At 38.0% G+C, this 14804-nt stretch overlaps 1 protein-coding gene across 5 annotated transcripts in view; it reads left to right on the forward strand.

Annotated features, from left to right (window-relative positions):
• Positions 1–14804, forward strand: part of ARID5B (AT-rich interaction domain 5B) — a 147202-nt gene that overhangs the window by 91070 nt on the left and 41328 nt on the right. For 4 of the 5 annotated variants that reach the window (XM_038411188.2, XM_038411191.2, XM_043518770.1 and 1 more), the window contains one exon: positions 10930–11042. In XM_038411188.2, coding sequence (XP_038267116.1) covers positions 10930–11042 — 113 coding nt within the window. Of the gene's footprint in view, positions 1–9422; positions 9564–10929; positions 11043–14804 lie in introns of those variants that run through there. The other variant, XM_038411195.2, reaches the window with a different exon arrangement.

Consider the following 14804-nt stretch of genomic DNA (forward strand, 5'->3'; position numbering starts at 1 on the left):
TGTACTCACATAAATGGACACATTTTTTAGAACTCGGCTCATAAAGCAACTAGAGAAAAATTGTGATCATTGTGGCCCCAATAATAATTTTTCAGTTGATCACAATGCTGCACAGTGGAGATACAGTGCACCTAGAGCGGAATGTTCACCAGTAACCCAATAACTTCAATAGGGGCAGGGTTAGGCCAAGGCTGAGCGCTTTGGAAAATCCCACCCTTGCTGTCTGGGTGCATTTTCCACCTGATTCCCTTTCACCCTATTCATTCTAATGGAAGTTACAGGTAGATCTCAAGAATGGGGTATACGCCATAGTTCCTGCTAATCTTACATCTTGCATCCTCATCCAGTGTGAGTGTCTCTAGCAAATTATAATGACATCCCAGTGCAGTGGTAGAGTTCTGAGAAAAGGAAAGGGAGAAAGTGAACCCATAACATTCTTATGTTTAAAGTAAAGCAGTTTTACTTGCCATAATGATGTGATACAAATGGGTAATGCAATAAGGGGCTTAAATAACTTATTTGTCATTTCCACATGCGAGCAGTAAGGTGTTCATGGCTTCATAGCTCCCACTATCAATCCCAAAAGCAAGGTTACTGGAAACGTGCCTTTTTACTCCTCTTGGGTGAATCTCTATGTATCTATTTAGGTTCTTATACAATGCCCATTTCTTACCTGTCTGTTAGTTCATCTGATCTGTCTAATCTTTCTATCTGTGTGGGAATGATTGAATATGTAGCTATCTTATTATCAAGGTATGTAGGTCATGTCTTCATTGAGTAGTGCTGACTCTGCTAGAGAGCAGTTTAATGAATACTAGTTTTTGTCAGAAGTAGAAGGAAATGTTGCCAGGAAAACCTCCTTAACATGTGCTGTATGTTCTTGTTTGTCTTTTATTTTGTAGAGGTTCCTAATGAGAAGTTAGTTGCTATTGGTTCATTGTGTGTTTTGCCCAGTTTGGATGAGATTAGTTGATTTACATGGGTTAGCAGTGCACTGTCATTTGTCACTGCTGTGTTTGCAGTCCTTTTGTCTTGGCTATTATATAATCAGTTGTTCCTGTTCACCCTTTTGCCCTGTTTTTTTTTTAAACACAGAATATTCTAAAGAGTTAGATTTTCTTTTGCAAGTGCTGTGATCTGCATACAGTTTTGTCTGATACCAAGTTCAGAGTTCACTGTAATTAGAGGCAACATACACAAGTGTCCATTGAAGTTTGTGGGTGTGGAGGCTAAAAGTCAGTTTCAGACTGGGGGGAAGAAAAACTTTAATGAACAAGGGTCAGATACTCTACCACAGTCCAGACATGTCCTACTTTATAATTAAGTCTGATAGCTTCTTCTTTGTGGGCTAAATCCTGCTCACCTATTGGGCTGGATGTAGGGTTGAATTCAGCAAGGCTCTTAAACATGTGCTTAACTTTAAGCATGGAGACTAGTTCCACTGAAGTCCAACAGAACTACCTACATGCTAGTTAAGTGTGTGCTTCAGTGGTTTGTTGAATCAGGGCCTTAACCTTTAATGACCATCTTCTTCTTGTGAATATTCCAAAAACTCACTCTTTTCATCAATGCTAACATAGTGAAAAGGAAGCAACAAGCCTTTATAGCAAAAGTTTTAAACTCTAGCCATTTAGCAGTGAAGAAAATTAGTCCAAGCACCTGATCCTGCACGGTTCAGTGCCTTCAATTTGTATTGTGTTCAGTGGAATTTGAAAACATTCAGTCTTCTGCAAAATCAGGCCCTTAATTATCTAGTATGATATGTGCAATACATCCAGTGTTTCTATTTTTAACAAAATAATTAAAATAGTCATGCCCACAATGGTGGTCTTTGCTTTTTTTTTAAGCTGTAGTCTGGGGAGCGGGAAAGGCAAACCCAAAATCAATCTGCAACAAGTCAAATGTCTCCTTATTAATCCCCACAAAAAAGTATCTGTTCCACTTATTTCCAAATGAGGAATGTTTTCTTTAGAGAGGAAGCAAATTGATTTTCCCCACATTGAGAATAGAATATCTCATTTCCAAAACAAAACCTTTAGAATGGTTACACACGTACACTCTGTATACTTATGAGTTAGAAAATTGTTCAGATATTTAGTGCCTCTCTCAAGGATATCGAGTCCACAATAGTTTTCAGATTTATTCTGACATGTTCCATTATAAGTCCACAGTGTACATAAATTACAGAAAAGAATGAGCAAGTCCTTGGATTAGAAAAACATGAAAAAATACTTTAGTATTAAAACTTTTTGGAGACTCAGAATATCTATCTATCTTGAGTTTGTGTGTGTGTGTGTGTACATGTAGAGATACATACACAAATATTGACTAGTATTTATAGCAATAGCAGTAAAATCCTGCTATAAAGGGAAATATTGTTCTGAAGATTGTTAGAAGGATTAATATTAATCTCTATATTGAAAAAGGTAAGAGCCTAGTCTGGCTGCAACTTAAATCCGTAGGAGTTTGCCACTGATTTCCATTGGGGGGGTGGGAGGGGGGGAAGGGTACGGCAGGATGGGGCCCTGTATCTTGGTTTATAGAAAAGTTTCCCCAAATTAAAATGACTGAGATTTTTCTAAACTAGGGTCTGACTTTCCACCCTTGCCTGACATTTGAGCTTTTGCCTTGCATTGTGGGCCACTTTCATTTCACCCCAATCTGCACAATGCCATGCTGTGTGCCGACTGCCCGCCCTCTCCTCATGGCATGAGCTCAGAAGCTGTGCTTTTCTTAGTCTGTGTGCAGTGGGTGCTGCTTCCAGGAGGCAGGAGCCAATACATAGACTTTTCAAAAATTAAATGCAAAACCTGTAATTTGGGATGTGGAACAGGGACTGGGGATGAGATTAGAGATATAAAAAAAGAAGGCCAAGAAGAGGAGGAAGTCAAGGTGGCAGCTATGAGTCCAAAATCACATTGGAGATCATCTAATCCTAGGCTAGCTTTTGAGACTTCACCTAAATACAGCGATATGTTCATTCTTATCTTCCAGATACTGTGAGATGCTAGAAGCTCCCTTGTATGGGGCGTGAATGGTAAGGGACCCTTGTTTAGTAAGGTGGTTGTCTTTCTAGTAATTATGTTTTAAAAGGTGCAACATGTAATAATAATCTTCAACCAAGAGCTAGGTTTTGCCAGGCCACTTTGTGTGTGCCATTCTCCGTGAGTGACTGTCTGCCCCCTTCAGGCACTCTTGATCAACTCTGGGGGTTTCTCGGATCTAGGGCGTGGCATCCATCTCTTTACCTTAATTCAAGGCCTGAGTGCATCTGCACCACCCTTCGCAAGGTTCAGTTTTAAATCATCCCTTAAGTCCCATGCCAGATATCCAAATCTTCCTCCTCTCCTTATTTGACTGTGGCCCTCAATATTATTACAAAGTCGCTTGGTTTCTGTATTGGTATGTCTAATCATCTTTCCTGTAGGCAAAAGAACCCTTGCTTCTCCTCCACCCCAATCCTTCCACAAAACAATAACAAAGAAATAAATTCTACAAGCTGCAAGAAGCAGTATGGCACTACAAGTTAGAAGCAGAAATGCAGAACAGCTACCCCAGGACATTCCTCTTTTAAAGAAGTGGTGATAGGCTTTTTTGTTCTTTTTAAGTGTTTCTGAGAAACGTTAAGACCTATAGGCCAGGATGAGAAGTCATATCAGGAAATAGTTATGCAGATCAGAGAGCCCTGAAAAAGTCTGGGACTTTGATCAGGGGCATTACAATTGCTTAGGCATTCGCTAGAATAAGTAATGTAAAGTGATCAAGAAAGGGTACATGTTTTAGGCATTACTACAGGACTGTTTACTTACATGGTTTGTTGAGCAGCCAGCAAAGTCCGAGGTTATTTTGGACTTAGCATGCGTAAGCGATCCAGGTATGACAAATGAGGTAATACATTCCACTCTCATTAAAGACTCTTGGCTGCAGCACCAATTTTGACACAATGCCACTGTTGCTGGATCTCAACTGGGCAAAAGCCACTTTTTCTCACCCTCCCTATAACAACATGTCTTTTATGTCAGTTAAAATACACGAATCCAGAGAACAGTATTATCATGAGGATTCAACTAGTTGGATTTGTGATTATAAGCAATGTCCAAAAATATTTTAAACTGTAACACTATCCTACAAAACCCAGTCAGGCCAACACCAAGGCTGGCATGCTGCCATCCCTTTGTCTGTACTTACACTCCAGTGTGGCTGTACCCACATGGTGCTATGAGATCTCTCCAGTATCCTGGGGATGTGCTCTAGGGAAAGGAAAGATTGAGAGCTTAGGTGTGTACTAGTCTTGTTTGTATACGGCTCAGAATTTTAACAGTACATAAATGTACTACATAATCTTATCATAGCTCTGTTGCCTCAATATATAGTGAGAAACAGTCCTTCAGTGCATAGAATTTACTGAATATACTATAATAGTTCCAGAGTTCAAATATGCTATTTAATAATTCTTGAAATCCATGATCAGTGCTTTCCCTTATGTGCAAACACGCATGGGGAGGAACAAACTAAGACAGTGAAGCCCATGGCTCTGTGAGGTATGAACTTGATGCTTTTTTCCCTTGGTCTGATGAATTTTCAGTGTTAAAGAGGGTTGGGCCAATGGAGGCAGGGGATCTGTGGCTCCTCCTCTGACCCTGCATATTCCTGGTCAGACGTGCAAAGGGACTTTCCTTCTGTAGTCCTCATCAGCTATTAAAGTACAGCAGGGCCAGGAAGTGTGTTGTCATCAGTTGTTGGCCCACTCTGTGGCCTTCTGGGCAGGGGGAGTAAAGATCTCAGGGCACACAGGAATGATCATGCTGCTTTGATCAGCCTTAACTTGATGCCCCCTTTTTCTACGGTTCTCCTGAGAACATGCTGCTAAATGTGGCTTCTCTTACACCCTTACTAGGTCTCCTTTTTCTGAATAGCTGGAGGGAGCAGCCTGTAGAACTGTCTTCTATTTTGCTCCCGTATGTGCTGCACCCTCATAAGGATGTGGAAGAAGGCAGAGCACAGGGCCACATATATTTCACTCATGGTAACAGGAACTTTGGAGCTTTGATGTTTATCTTTGATGTCTGTGGCAGTTCTATTAAGAGTCAGCTTTGGGCCTAACAGACGCTGGATCAAATTTTTACGGGGGTTCACTGAAGTCAATGAAGCTATACTAGTTTACACCAACAGATAATTTGGCCCTCTTTTGTTGTGCTACATATAATATGGGGCAATTGTAGTCTGTCTATGTAATAAAAACTCTTGTAGCATTTGTTGTGATTTATTTTCTAAAGCTATATTATGTTCAGCCAAAGTCTGAAAGGAGGAAGGCTAGCTTGAAGCACAGAATGGTTAAATCTTATTTTCAAGATACCAAGAGCTAGTTAGTCATGCTAAGGACCAACTCCTAATTTTCTTTTTAAAACATGTTTTTGTGTGCATTTTGGACAGAGGAAAAAAGTGTCAGAAATTTATGAACATAATGTTTCCTTTCACACTCATAAACTTACCAAGAGCTGGATTGTGCAATGTTTCTTTTGTTTGATTGTCATTATGGAAGGAGTTTGTGGATAACCACAAAGGGAACATTTAGAAAAAGTTGAACACAGCTAATGATAGTTAAACTTGATTTCTTTCACCAAATGGCTAGAATATTCTAAGGACACACACATACACACCAGCTAGTAGGGAAAGAAATTACACCCTTTGCTTTGCTGTGTATTACAGTGGCTACCAATGCCACCCTTGCATGTAGTGGGCCAGTGCAGCACAAAAAATGGATGGGTATGGCTCAGGAAGGTGGAGGATGTGACTATAGAGAGCTTCTCCTCAGGAGCCTCTGCTGGCAGGACCCCAGTAGAGACTCTGGTGGGAATGAAAGCCATCTCCCTTCCTAACATTAACTCAAAGGGAAGGAGACAGCGATAACTCCACTTAGCCTCCATGGAGGTGAATGTCCGTGGAGTGCATTTCCTCTCCCCTCAATGGCAAGGAGATAAGAAGTCTACATTTCTCTGCTCCTCCACCCCAGCGTCAGTGAATGACTTGCTGTCTTTTTGTTTCCTGCTGTGTGGCAAAATTTTTGATCACGCGGGTTAAGTGTCCATGATCTTCCCATAGACACTGACCTCTGATATCAAACTGTGTGAAATACTCTCTCACAATCTGTGTGTATGATTTTTACTGGCCTGCCAAATCTCATCCCACCTCACACACAGGAAAAAAAATGTTCCCATCTCTGAGCAGATCCCTATAAATAATTTCTCCTGAGAATTTACAGTTAAGGTGGCAATAATCAGTTTTCCTGTATGGGAAGAGTTGTCAAGGGATGGTTGTCGTCATGGCTTTTGTAACTGTTGACATTCAGGCTATTTCCATTTCATGCTCTTTCATCTAATCAGGAATACAGAACTTTACTACCAGGAAGTAGTAAACTGAAAAACAAGATCATTCCTACTATACATATACCATTTACTTTGTCAGTAATTTGTTTTACTTCCCTTTTATTGTTTTACTATTACAAATATTTGTATTTGAAATAAACCTTTCTTCATCTGCACCTCTTGCTTGATGCTGCAGTGTAGTCATAATCCTGTGTCCCTGGCATCTGACTTCTGGCCAGTGTTTATGACTTCATTGCATGACCAAGTAAGAAGAGCAGATGGGTTGTGACGGAGAAAATCAGATTTTAAGAAACAAGGGTCTGATTCTCCACTCAATAAATGAAATCACACCGCTGCAAAATGGCATAATAGAGTGATGAATTAGGCCCCCTTTCTCTCTGTTAATTTAGCAAAAGTGGCCAGCAAAGTTATTAAATGCACGGGAAAGCAATAGACTAGCACACCAGAGAAATCTATGGAATGTTAGCTCATGCCTGCTACATTTTGCAGCACAGTTGGGTGTGTTTTACCTGGACATACCTGAAATGTCTGGCAGACCTCAGCAGTTGAAGTAGCGTTCCCCAGTGCAGTCTTTCCCTGCTCCGTTTTAGTTTGCTGTCTGAGTCACAATTTTAACTGTGAAGATAACTTCTTTTTATATGTACAAATTTTGTGAGTGAATTTAATCCTCTGGATGAACTACTAAACTTGAAATAAACTTTAATCTTGAAGACGAGGGTCCACTTTTAAGCACATGAGTAATCTCATTGATTTCAGTGGGGGTACTCACATGCATAAAAGAAAGGTATATGCTTAAGTACCTTGCTGAATCATGGCCTAGACAAGTGGGTTTGAACCTTTCATATTATGAGCAGGTGCTATGCAAGTTTTACCACCCAGCACCATCAATGCACATGCATCCTGAACTTCAGCACATCTATTATCTGAATGCCTGACCCTCTGGAGTAGAGATCTCCAGTGCTATGGAATTGTTCCAGACTATGTAGTAACTTATTGATGGGGACGAGAATGACCTAACGGAATACATTTTATTTGTAACTGAAGATTGAATTAGATTCCAAGTGTGCAGAAGCTAAGGGCTTTAAGAAAGAATCTGCCTAGATCCCAATTTGAAAATCTCACAACTTAGTACAGTGACGTTCAGAGCTGAAACTGAAGCCCTTGGATCTGGGCTGTGTGTTCAGTATTCATTGTGGTATGCACTTGCTGAGATGTTCCAAGCACCTTTCATCTCTTAAGATATACTGCACCATGCTGATGAGTGTGTGCTGCACTCCGCCAAGGGTTCCAGTGGCATTTCAGTGACTGGGTTTGCTCCCTTCCCTTAGCTATAGGAGGAGAAAATTACACTCAGTCAGGTAGATAAAGAGGAATATGTTGTCAAGTTTACAGCAAAAATGGCTTTTATTTAACTGATAGTATTTCAAACCTCCCAGATTCATTTTTGGACATAGGGTAGGTCACATTGACTAGAATGGTGACAAATAAGTGACATCAGTTTTCTATAACTATTTGTTCAAAGTTTCACTTTCGTTTGTTTTGCTCCTGTTGACTTTCTGTGACCACTGAAGTTATCAGATCTTATTGACATAAATGTTTGCAGAAAGTGAATTTCAAAACCATATGCGCGAGTATTCCCAGAAACCAAATTTTCCATTCACATATAAACATGAGTATCCATGCCAAAATTTCTCCAGTCAGGGAACAGGGAAAAAAAATTGTGTGAATTATCTGATCATTCACAACCAGCCACCACATCTTGAATATCCAGTTCTCTCAGAAAACTGTTCCTATTCAAACTGCAGAGTATTTTTAAAAACTGCAGTAGGAATAACTATGAATAAACAAATTCAAGGAAATAGCAGTTTGTTCATGAACATGCCACAAGCTGAAAAGGAGGCTAAATTAGTCAAATACATGATTTGTTATGAATTATTCACTCAGCTTTAGTCAGTTATCACAGCTCAAGAGCACAAAATGGATATAGTTGAAATTTAAACAGTCTTAGAACAATATCTGCAATGGGTTTGGGAGCAAATGTTGATGTATATGTTTCAAGTGTGAATGGAAATATTTCAAATATTTTCTTTTATGGAGTGGATCTTAGAGGCAAAAGCCTTCTCCTAAGCCATCAGAGTGAAAGGCTATTGTCAGTATTAATTTATATTGATGCTTTTCCATTACTTGTGTATATGATTTGAATTAGATTGTAAAATGCTAGTATGTCATATGTGAGGTAGTTCTACAGCATTCTAGAAAGAGCCATTTTTCTGCTGCAACTCCTTAGCAACTGAAACGATTCAAAAAACCTGATTTTATAACAGTTTTGTTTCACTCCTGCCATGTAGTGTTCCAATTCAGATTGTATTTGTATGCAAGCTCAATATACCTGGAATTTTAGTAACAAATGCTTTTTTTTTTGCTTTTAAAGCTTTTAACAAACATTAGGAATGATTTTAGTATGAAACAAAGTACAATGCCAAAACTCAGGATAAAAAAATGTCTTTGAAAGACATCAAGCCTTGAACTAGTCCTGCTTGTTTCTTTCTAAAAAGACAAATAAATAAATAAATAAATATAAAGTAGTTCAAATAAAAGTATATTGGGCTAAAATTCATTCCTGTAATTCTAATTACTTTAGTTGAATTGTACCAGGGATGAATTTGGTCCATTAATTCTAGGGTGGTCATTAACATTTTAGTACTTGTGCCAAATTGTTATAAATTGAGGAAACATTTTTTTTAACACAGTGTCTTTTAAACAAGATATTAACACCTTGCCTCAAGGCTATGTGTAGTTTAGGATTTGTGGAACTCAAAATGACGTCCCAACAGTGTACAAGAAATCAGGATCAGCAAAACGGTTAAGATGAAAACATAAGCTACAGTTATAAATAAGGTGGGATAGTAAAGCACTAGCTGGCAGCCTGGCAGCAAAAGCTGAAGTCCAGTGAGTTCATCCCACACTCTGTGCTAGTCACTCATCTATGTTTATATGAGTAATGGAGCAGCTGGGGGAGGGGATTTGTAAGCACAGAGCAAATACTCTTACTGCTCATTTTGTGTAAGACTGACATCCATACCAAGTGGAGACTTCCAGGGATGTAGTGTGCAGTCACATGCTGTAGCATTCATGAGTACAGATATAAATCAGACAGATGTTTGTCGACTGGAATGGGTAATAATTTCTTTATCTTTTTGTTTGATTTTGCATGTTAGCCTCAGAGGACAATTTCAGCATTGCTTCCTCTGGTACTTTTCAATAAGCAGAATGTGCTTCAGAGGATGTTTTACAGTGTGTGTCAGTGCTGAAACAAAAACGGAATTTTTTTGGACTTCTTGTTTTAAACCTAGGACTGCTATCTTTTTTTTTCTTCTAAACAGACCAAAAATGACACTGTTGTTCAAAGTTTAAAATCAAAGTAGCACCCTTTACTGTATTTGCAAACTGATTAAAATGTAAAATGTCCTGAAATCACTGGCTTACTATGTAACAAATGTAAGATTAGAAACAATTAGAAGACACTCAAGAGGTTTGTGGTGTTTAGATTTCTGACATTGTTATAATCATCCCTTGAAGTAATGAAAACAATGGTTACCTAGAAATTAAAGGTTTAAAGCAAATTATCTTCTCCAGTATAGTCATTAGTTAATGATTGTTTATCATTTTTAATGTTGCTGGAGTAGTCTAGTTACTTAGGCTGATTTAAATTTGAAAGCATATGCAGGACATTTTTAATATTGAACAAAGCATCTGCTTTGCCTTTTATTTCTGTATGTGGTTATAAGTGGTCTTGTGCTATAACAATTGAAAGAGAAGTTTGATATTTTTTTCTCTTATATGACCTATATACTAGTTTTCTAAATATAGCTCAGAATGGCCAGGCTTTATTCAGTATGGTATTTCACAGCTATCTTACCAAAACATCTTAAGTATTGGATAAAACTGGAAGTCATTCATTTTAATTGAGATGTATCATGTTTTTATGAAACCATCAATCAATTATGTTAATACTTTTGTACTTCTAGAAATACTTTGAGATTTTTCTTAATGAAAGAACTGTGATAGAAATAACATATTGTATTAAAACTCATTAGATTTGTTGGGAAGTTTAAGATTTCAAAACTCTTCTGAAGGACCAATATTTTCAAATATTTAAAACACCACTTAGTACTTATACTTTGGATAAAATAGATGCATCATGCTGATTAATGCAAAGTTCTGTGTCAATGTTCTATTTTGGTCTTTTGATACCATGGAGAAATACTTGACTTTCTGGAAGTGTTCTTTGGAGCCAAATGCTTGACTTAATATTAATTAGATACGTTGAAATGTAATAGATACACCTTGAGAGATATGATATAGAAATGTATAGTATATCAAGATATAACCCATAGAGGATGAGAATGTCATAATGAGCCTTTCCTATAGATAGATGTGTATATATCTGTGACTGATTTTATTGAAATGATTTATTATGCTTTCAGCTGTTAAAAATCTTGTATAAGAGAATGTGCTCAAATTGTTCTCAATTAATTTTCAGCGCCAAATCTTAAAGGCAGACCACGCAAAAAGAAGCCATGCCCACAGAGAAGAGATTCATTAAATGGTGTTAAAGATTCCAACAATAATTCTGAAAGCAAAGCTGTTGCCAAGGTAAATCATTTACTAGTATTCTCTTAACTACACTTTTTTTTAACGATGTAGTCTTCTTTGTTTCCCAATAGACCGTCTCAAATTTAGAGTATATTTTTTTTCATGCAAGTAATGCAGATTCTTTTCAAAAAGTTGTATTTTTTACTTTAGACTGCCTCCACTTTAGAAGTTACTAACAGCAATAATCAACTAGAACCTAATCACTCAAAATCTAAGGCTATGGGCTTGCTGGGAAAAGGGCAGTGATTAAGCTTTTATGGCATCTAGTGCTAGTTTTCACATTCTGTGACACACAAAATAGTTTGTGACAGTATCTTCATATTAAAAATAAACCAGTAGAGCCATTTCACCATTACAATGTAATTCTAAATATACATTTGAAGATAAACAGAGTCTGAAATTAGAGCTGCCTCTAAATAATGATTTCCAAGAAGCAAAAAAAGTATGTTAGAGGAGGAATGTTAAGGTTCTGATTTAAAAGGAAGGCAAGGAAGGAAATTCAGAATGAAAGCTAAAAGTCTGGACTGGATCTTTAACACATGCTGTTGTGCCTAGACATTCCAGGGGTCTTGGGATAGTGTATGTTCTTATACAATGGGCTGGGGTATATAGCTACACATTGTTAGTGAAGGTTGTACTGTCAGTCTGTAATTTTACGTTTAACTCTTAGGCTTTTGCGGGTTTCAGTCCATATGCTGACATTATTTTAAAACTAATTTTCTGTAGATTAAATTACTTTGTATTTTGTTTGGGGGGTGTGTGTGTGTGTGTTTTAAATATGAGTTTGGTTTTCTCTTTAAAAAAAAATTCCACTAAAGGCTCTTTCAAGACATTTATGGCAAGTTAAATTTGAGAGCAAATTGTCAGGGCCAAGCTGTAAGATGCAAAGACAGAAAGTTAGAGAGGGACATACCAATAGACTCCTAACTATTTCAGCATGAATTCTGTCACCATGATACTCTAAATATTGACCAAGTAGGTGTGCATAGATTTAATTTCCATGCCAACTCCTTGAGTCTTACATTTCAGCAAGTTCTATGGATGTGCATCTGAAAGGAATTCCCATTGTTGTGAATATTTCTTTGGGAAATACAGTAAACCTCTCCAGAGCCATCCAAGTTCTTTTTTGTTTTACATGCTTCATGTCCTGGGGCATTTACGGGGTTAAAGAGGTCAAGTGAAAGTGTTGTATTCTCTGTTACCCATAGGAGGGTAAATTAAATACCATCTCCCACTCCCCAGCTTTCAGTTATGTTAAAATCATGGCATAAATTGAGGACAGCAAAGAAATCCAAAGTTAATGATGAAACTGGTTCCTTAAGTCAGCATTACTCTCCTTTGTGTGCCCTGTTATGCCCAGACATCAATTAAAAGGAACTGGATCCTGATGTTTTGACTTTCAGGACCCTGAAAAATATGTTAGGATTTTGTCAGAACTTTATAGCTTTAGATACATACAAATTTGTAAAGCCTGCAATGAAAATATTCCAATTTGGCTAAATTCCCCATGCTTTGTGGGTTACATCATTGTACTGCAAAGCACATGATGGACTGCATTTTCTAAGCACAACAGAAGGTAGCACCATTCAAGTAATTATGGTCTATACTGTATATAATGTGTATGTAGGCAATTTTCTAAAACCCACCTTATCTGATTATCTCTGTTCTATCAATGTGGACACTTTTACTCGTCAAACGTAAGAATATTTCATATAAGAAGAAATATCTACCTGTTTATCTAGCCATACTGTGCTCATTACTGTGCAAACATTAGTAACATTCATTATCCTGTCCAATTGTATTTCATTATAAATAATAAAAGTGTTAATGATATAGCCCCTGATGCTGAAAAATCTTACATGTGCCTGTAGTCCCACTGACTTCACTGGGACTCGTCACATGAATATGTGTTGCAGGACTGAGTGTATATTTTACATTGGATGAGTTCCCAGCAAGTCAGAATGGCTCAAACACAGGCTTATTGAACTTCAAGCTGTTTGAGTCTTTGCATAGCACTTTGTGTCTCCTTTGTGGAAAGGGTTGAAACCATCCCAGTTTCTCACCCTTACTGCTGGATACTTGGGTAACACAGATGTCATATTTGGATCCAAGTTGGGTTCCCCTGAAGATTTTCCCTTTTCTGTCGTAGGAAATTGGCCCATATCTAACAATAGCTGTCAATGGATTCACCTAAACCAGTGTTGAAAATGGTTTAACTCCTCGTATGGATGGGACAAAACCACTTTCAATATCAGTCACAATATTGGTTTTGGTAATGGCGTTGGAAATGGTTTTGTCTCATCTACACTTACATGTAACTAGTAGGTTTCAGAGTAGCAGCCGTCTTAGTCTGTATTCGCAAAAAGAAAAGCAGTACTTGTGGCACCTTAGAGACTAACAAATTTATTAGAGCATAAGCTACATCGAAGTGAGCTGTAGCTCAGGAAAGCTTATGCTCTAATAAATTTGTTAGTCTCTAAGGTGCCACAAGTACTGCTTTTCTTTATGTAACTAGTAGTTACACTGATGAGGGGCATCCCATTGTTGATTGCTGTTATTAGCAAACAGACAGTTTCCTAGGGAAGACGGCTTTTGCTGAGGGAAGCAGTGTGGCCTGTCAGTTCTCTCGTAGCTGGAGCCCCATAGGTGAGGTAAATGGGAAAAGTGCTGGGATTTTGAACACTGGGGTTTTGATCCTGTCAGGATTATGTACAAGACCAGCTCAGACCACATAGTAATAACCACTTGCTAAACTTCATGTTCTTAGCTGTCACTGAGTGATTAAAAAGCTTTTAAAACCATTACGGCTCTAGTTTTCATTAAGCTTGTTTATCTTAACTATGAGCAAACAAGAGTGTGGACTTTTTCTATTACTTGACACACAAAGGCATTTGATTTGGTTTCAGTTCTGAATAAATTCCAGTTCAGGTAGCTTTTTAAAAACTGAATTACAGCACTATATCAACAGTCCGGGGATTGAGTTCTGTACTGGGAAACCCATACCTCCACCAGGCAATATGCCTGCTCTTGCATTTGATCTTTGTGATGCCCTTTTCGTCCACCTTACACCACCTAGGAGTATTCTTGGATTGAAAGATACAAGGGGTAAAATCCTGGCCTCTCTGAAGTTTTCCAGTATAACTTCAATGGTGCCAGGATTTCATCGCAGGTGGGAAGAAATATCTCAAAACTCTCTCTTTAATGAATAATGGCCTAAACTCTCCCAAGAATCCTGAGACTTTAATATTTCATATGTCATCCTTACTGGATAGACTTCCACAATTTTTAGTGGAACCTAACCACATCTGAAACTAAACCATCCTGTTTTCTTGGTGTTGTGCTGCCATAGAACTTCCCATTCAGCATCTGTAAAAATGGGTTATAAGATTTGTTAAAATGGTCTGATCTGCCAGTTCCAAAAGGTGGAAGGATTAATTTGTTAAACATGGAAATTGTTCCCTAAATTAATGTACTCATTACAACATCCTCTAGTGCAAATACTGAAATCAATTTTTCACTTCTTGTGGGTGGCAAGGGCTGGGAAGAAAGTTTATGTTACCAGCATATGCTCTTTCAAAAGTCACAAGTGGTCTGGCACACTATCAGACCTGAAGAGTTATTCTTAGATCTCCAATGTTATCTAATTAAAATAATTTAATCTGGTTCTTTAGGGAACTGTGAGGTGCATACGTGGCCTCTGGCAGAACAAAATGAGTGTAAGGTTTTATCCATGAGGGTTGTCCCCATTGTCAGTAATTGGAA

The sequence above is a fragment of the Dermochelys coriacea genome, chromosome 7 (assembly GCF_009764565.3).
Source record: "Dermochelys coriacea isolate rDerCor1 chromosome 7, rDerCor1.pri.v4, whole genome shotgun sequence".
Taxonomy (NCBI): domain Eukaryota; kingdom Metazoa; phylum Chordata; order Testudines; family Dermochelyidae; genus Dermochelys; species Dermochelys coriacea.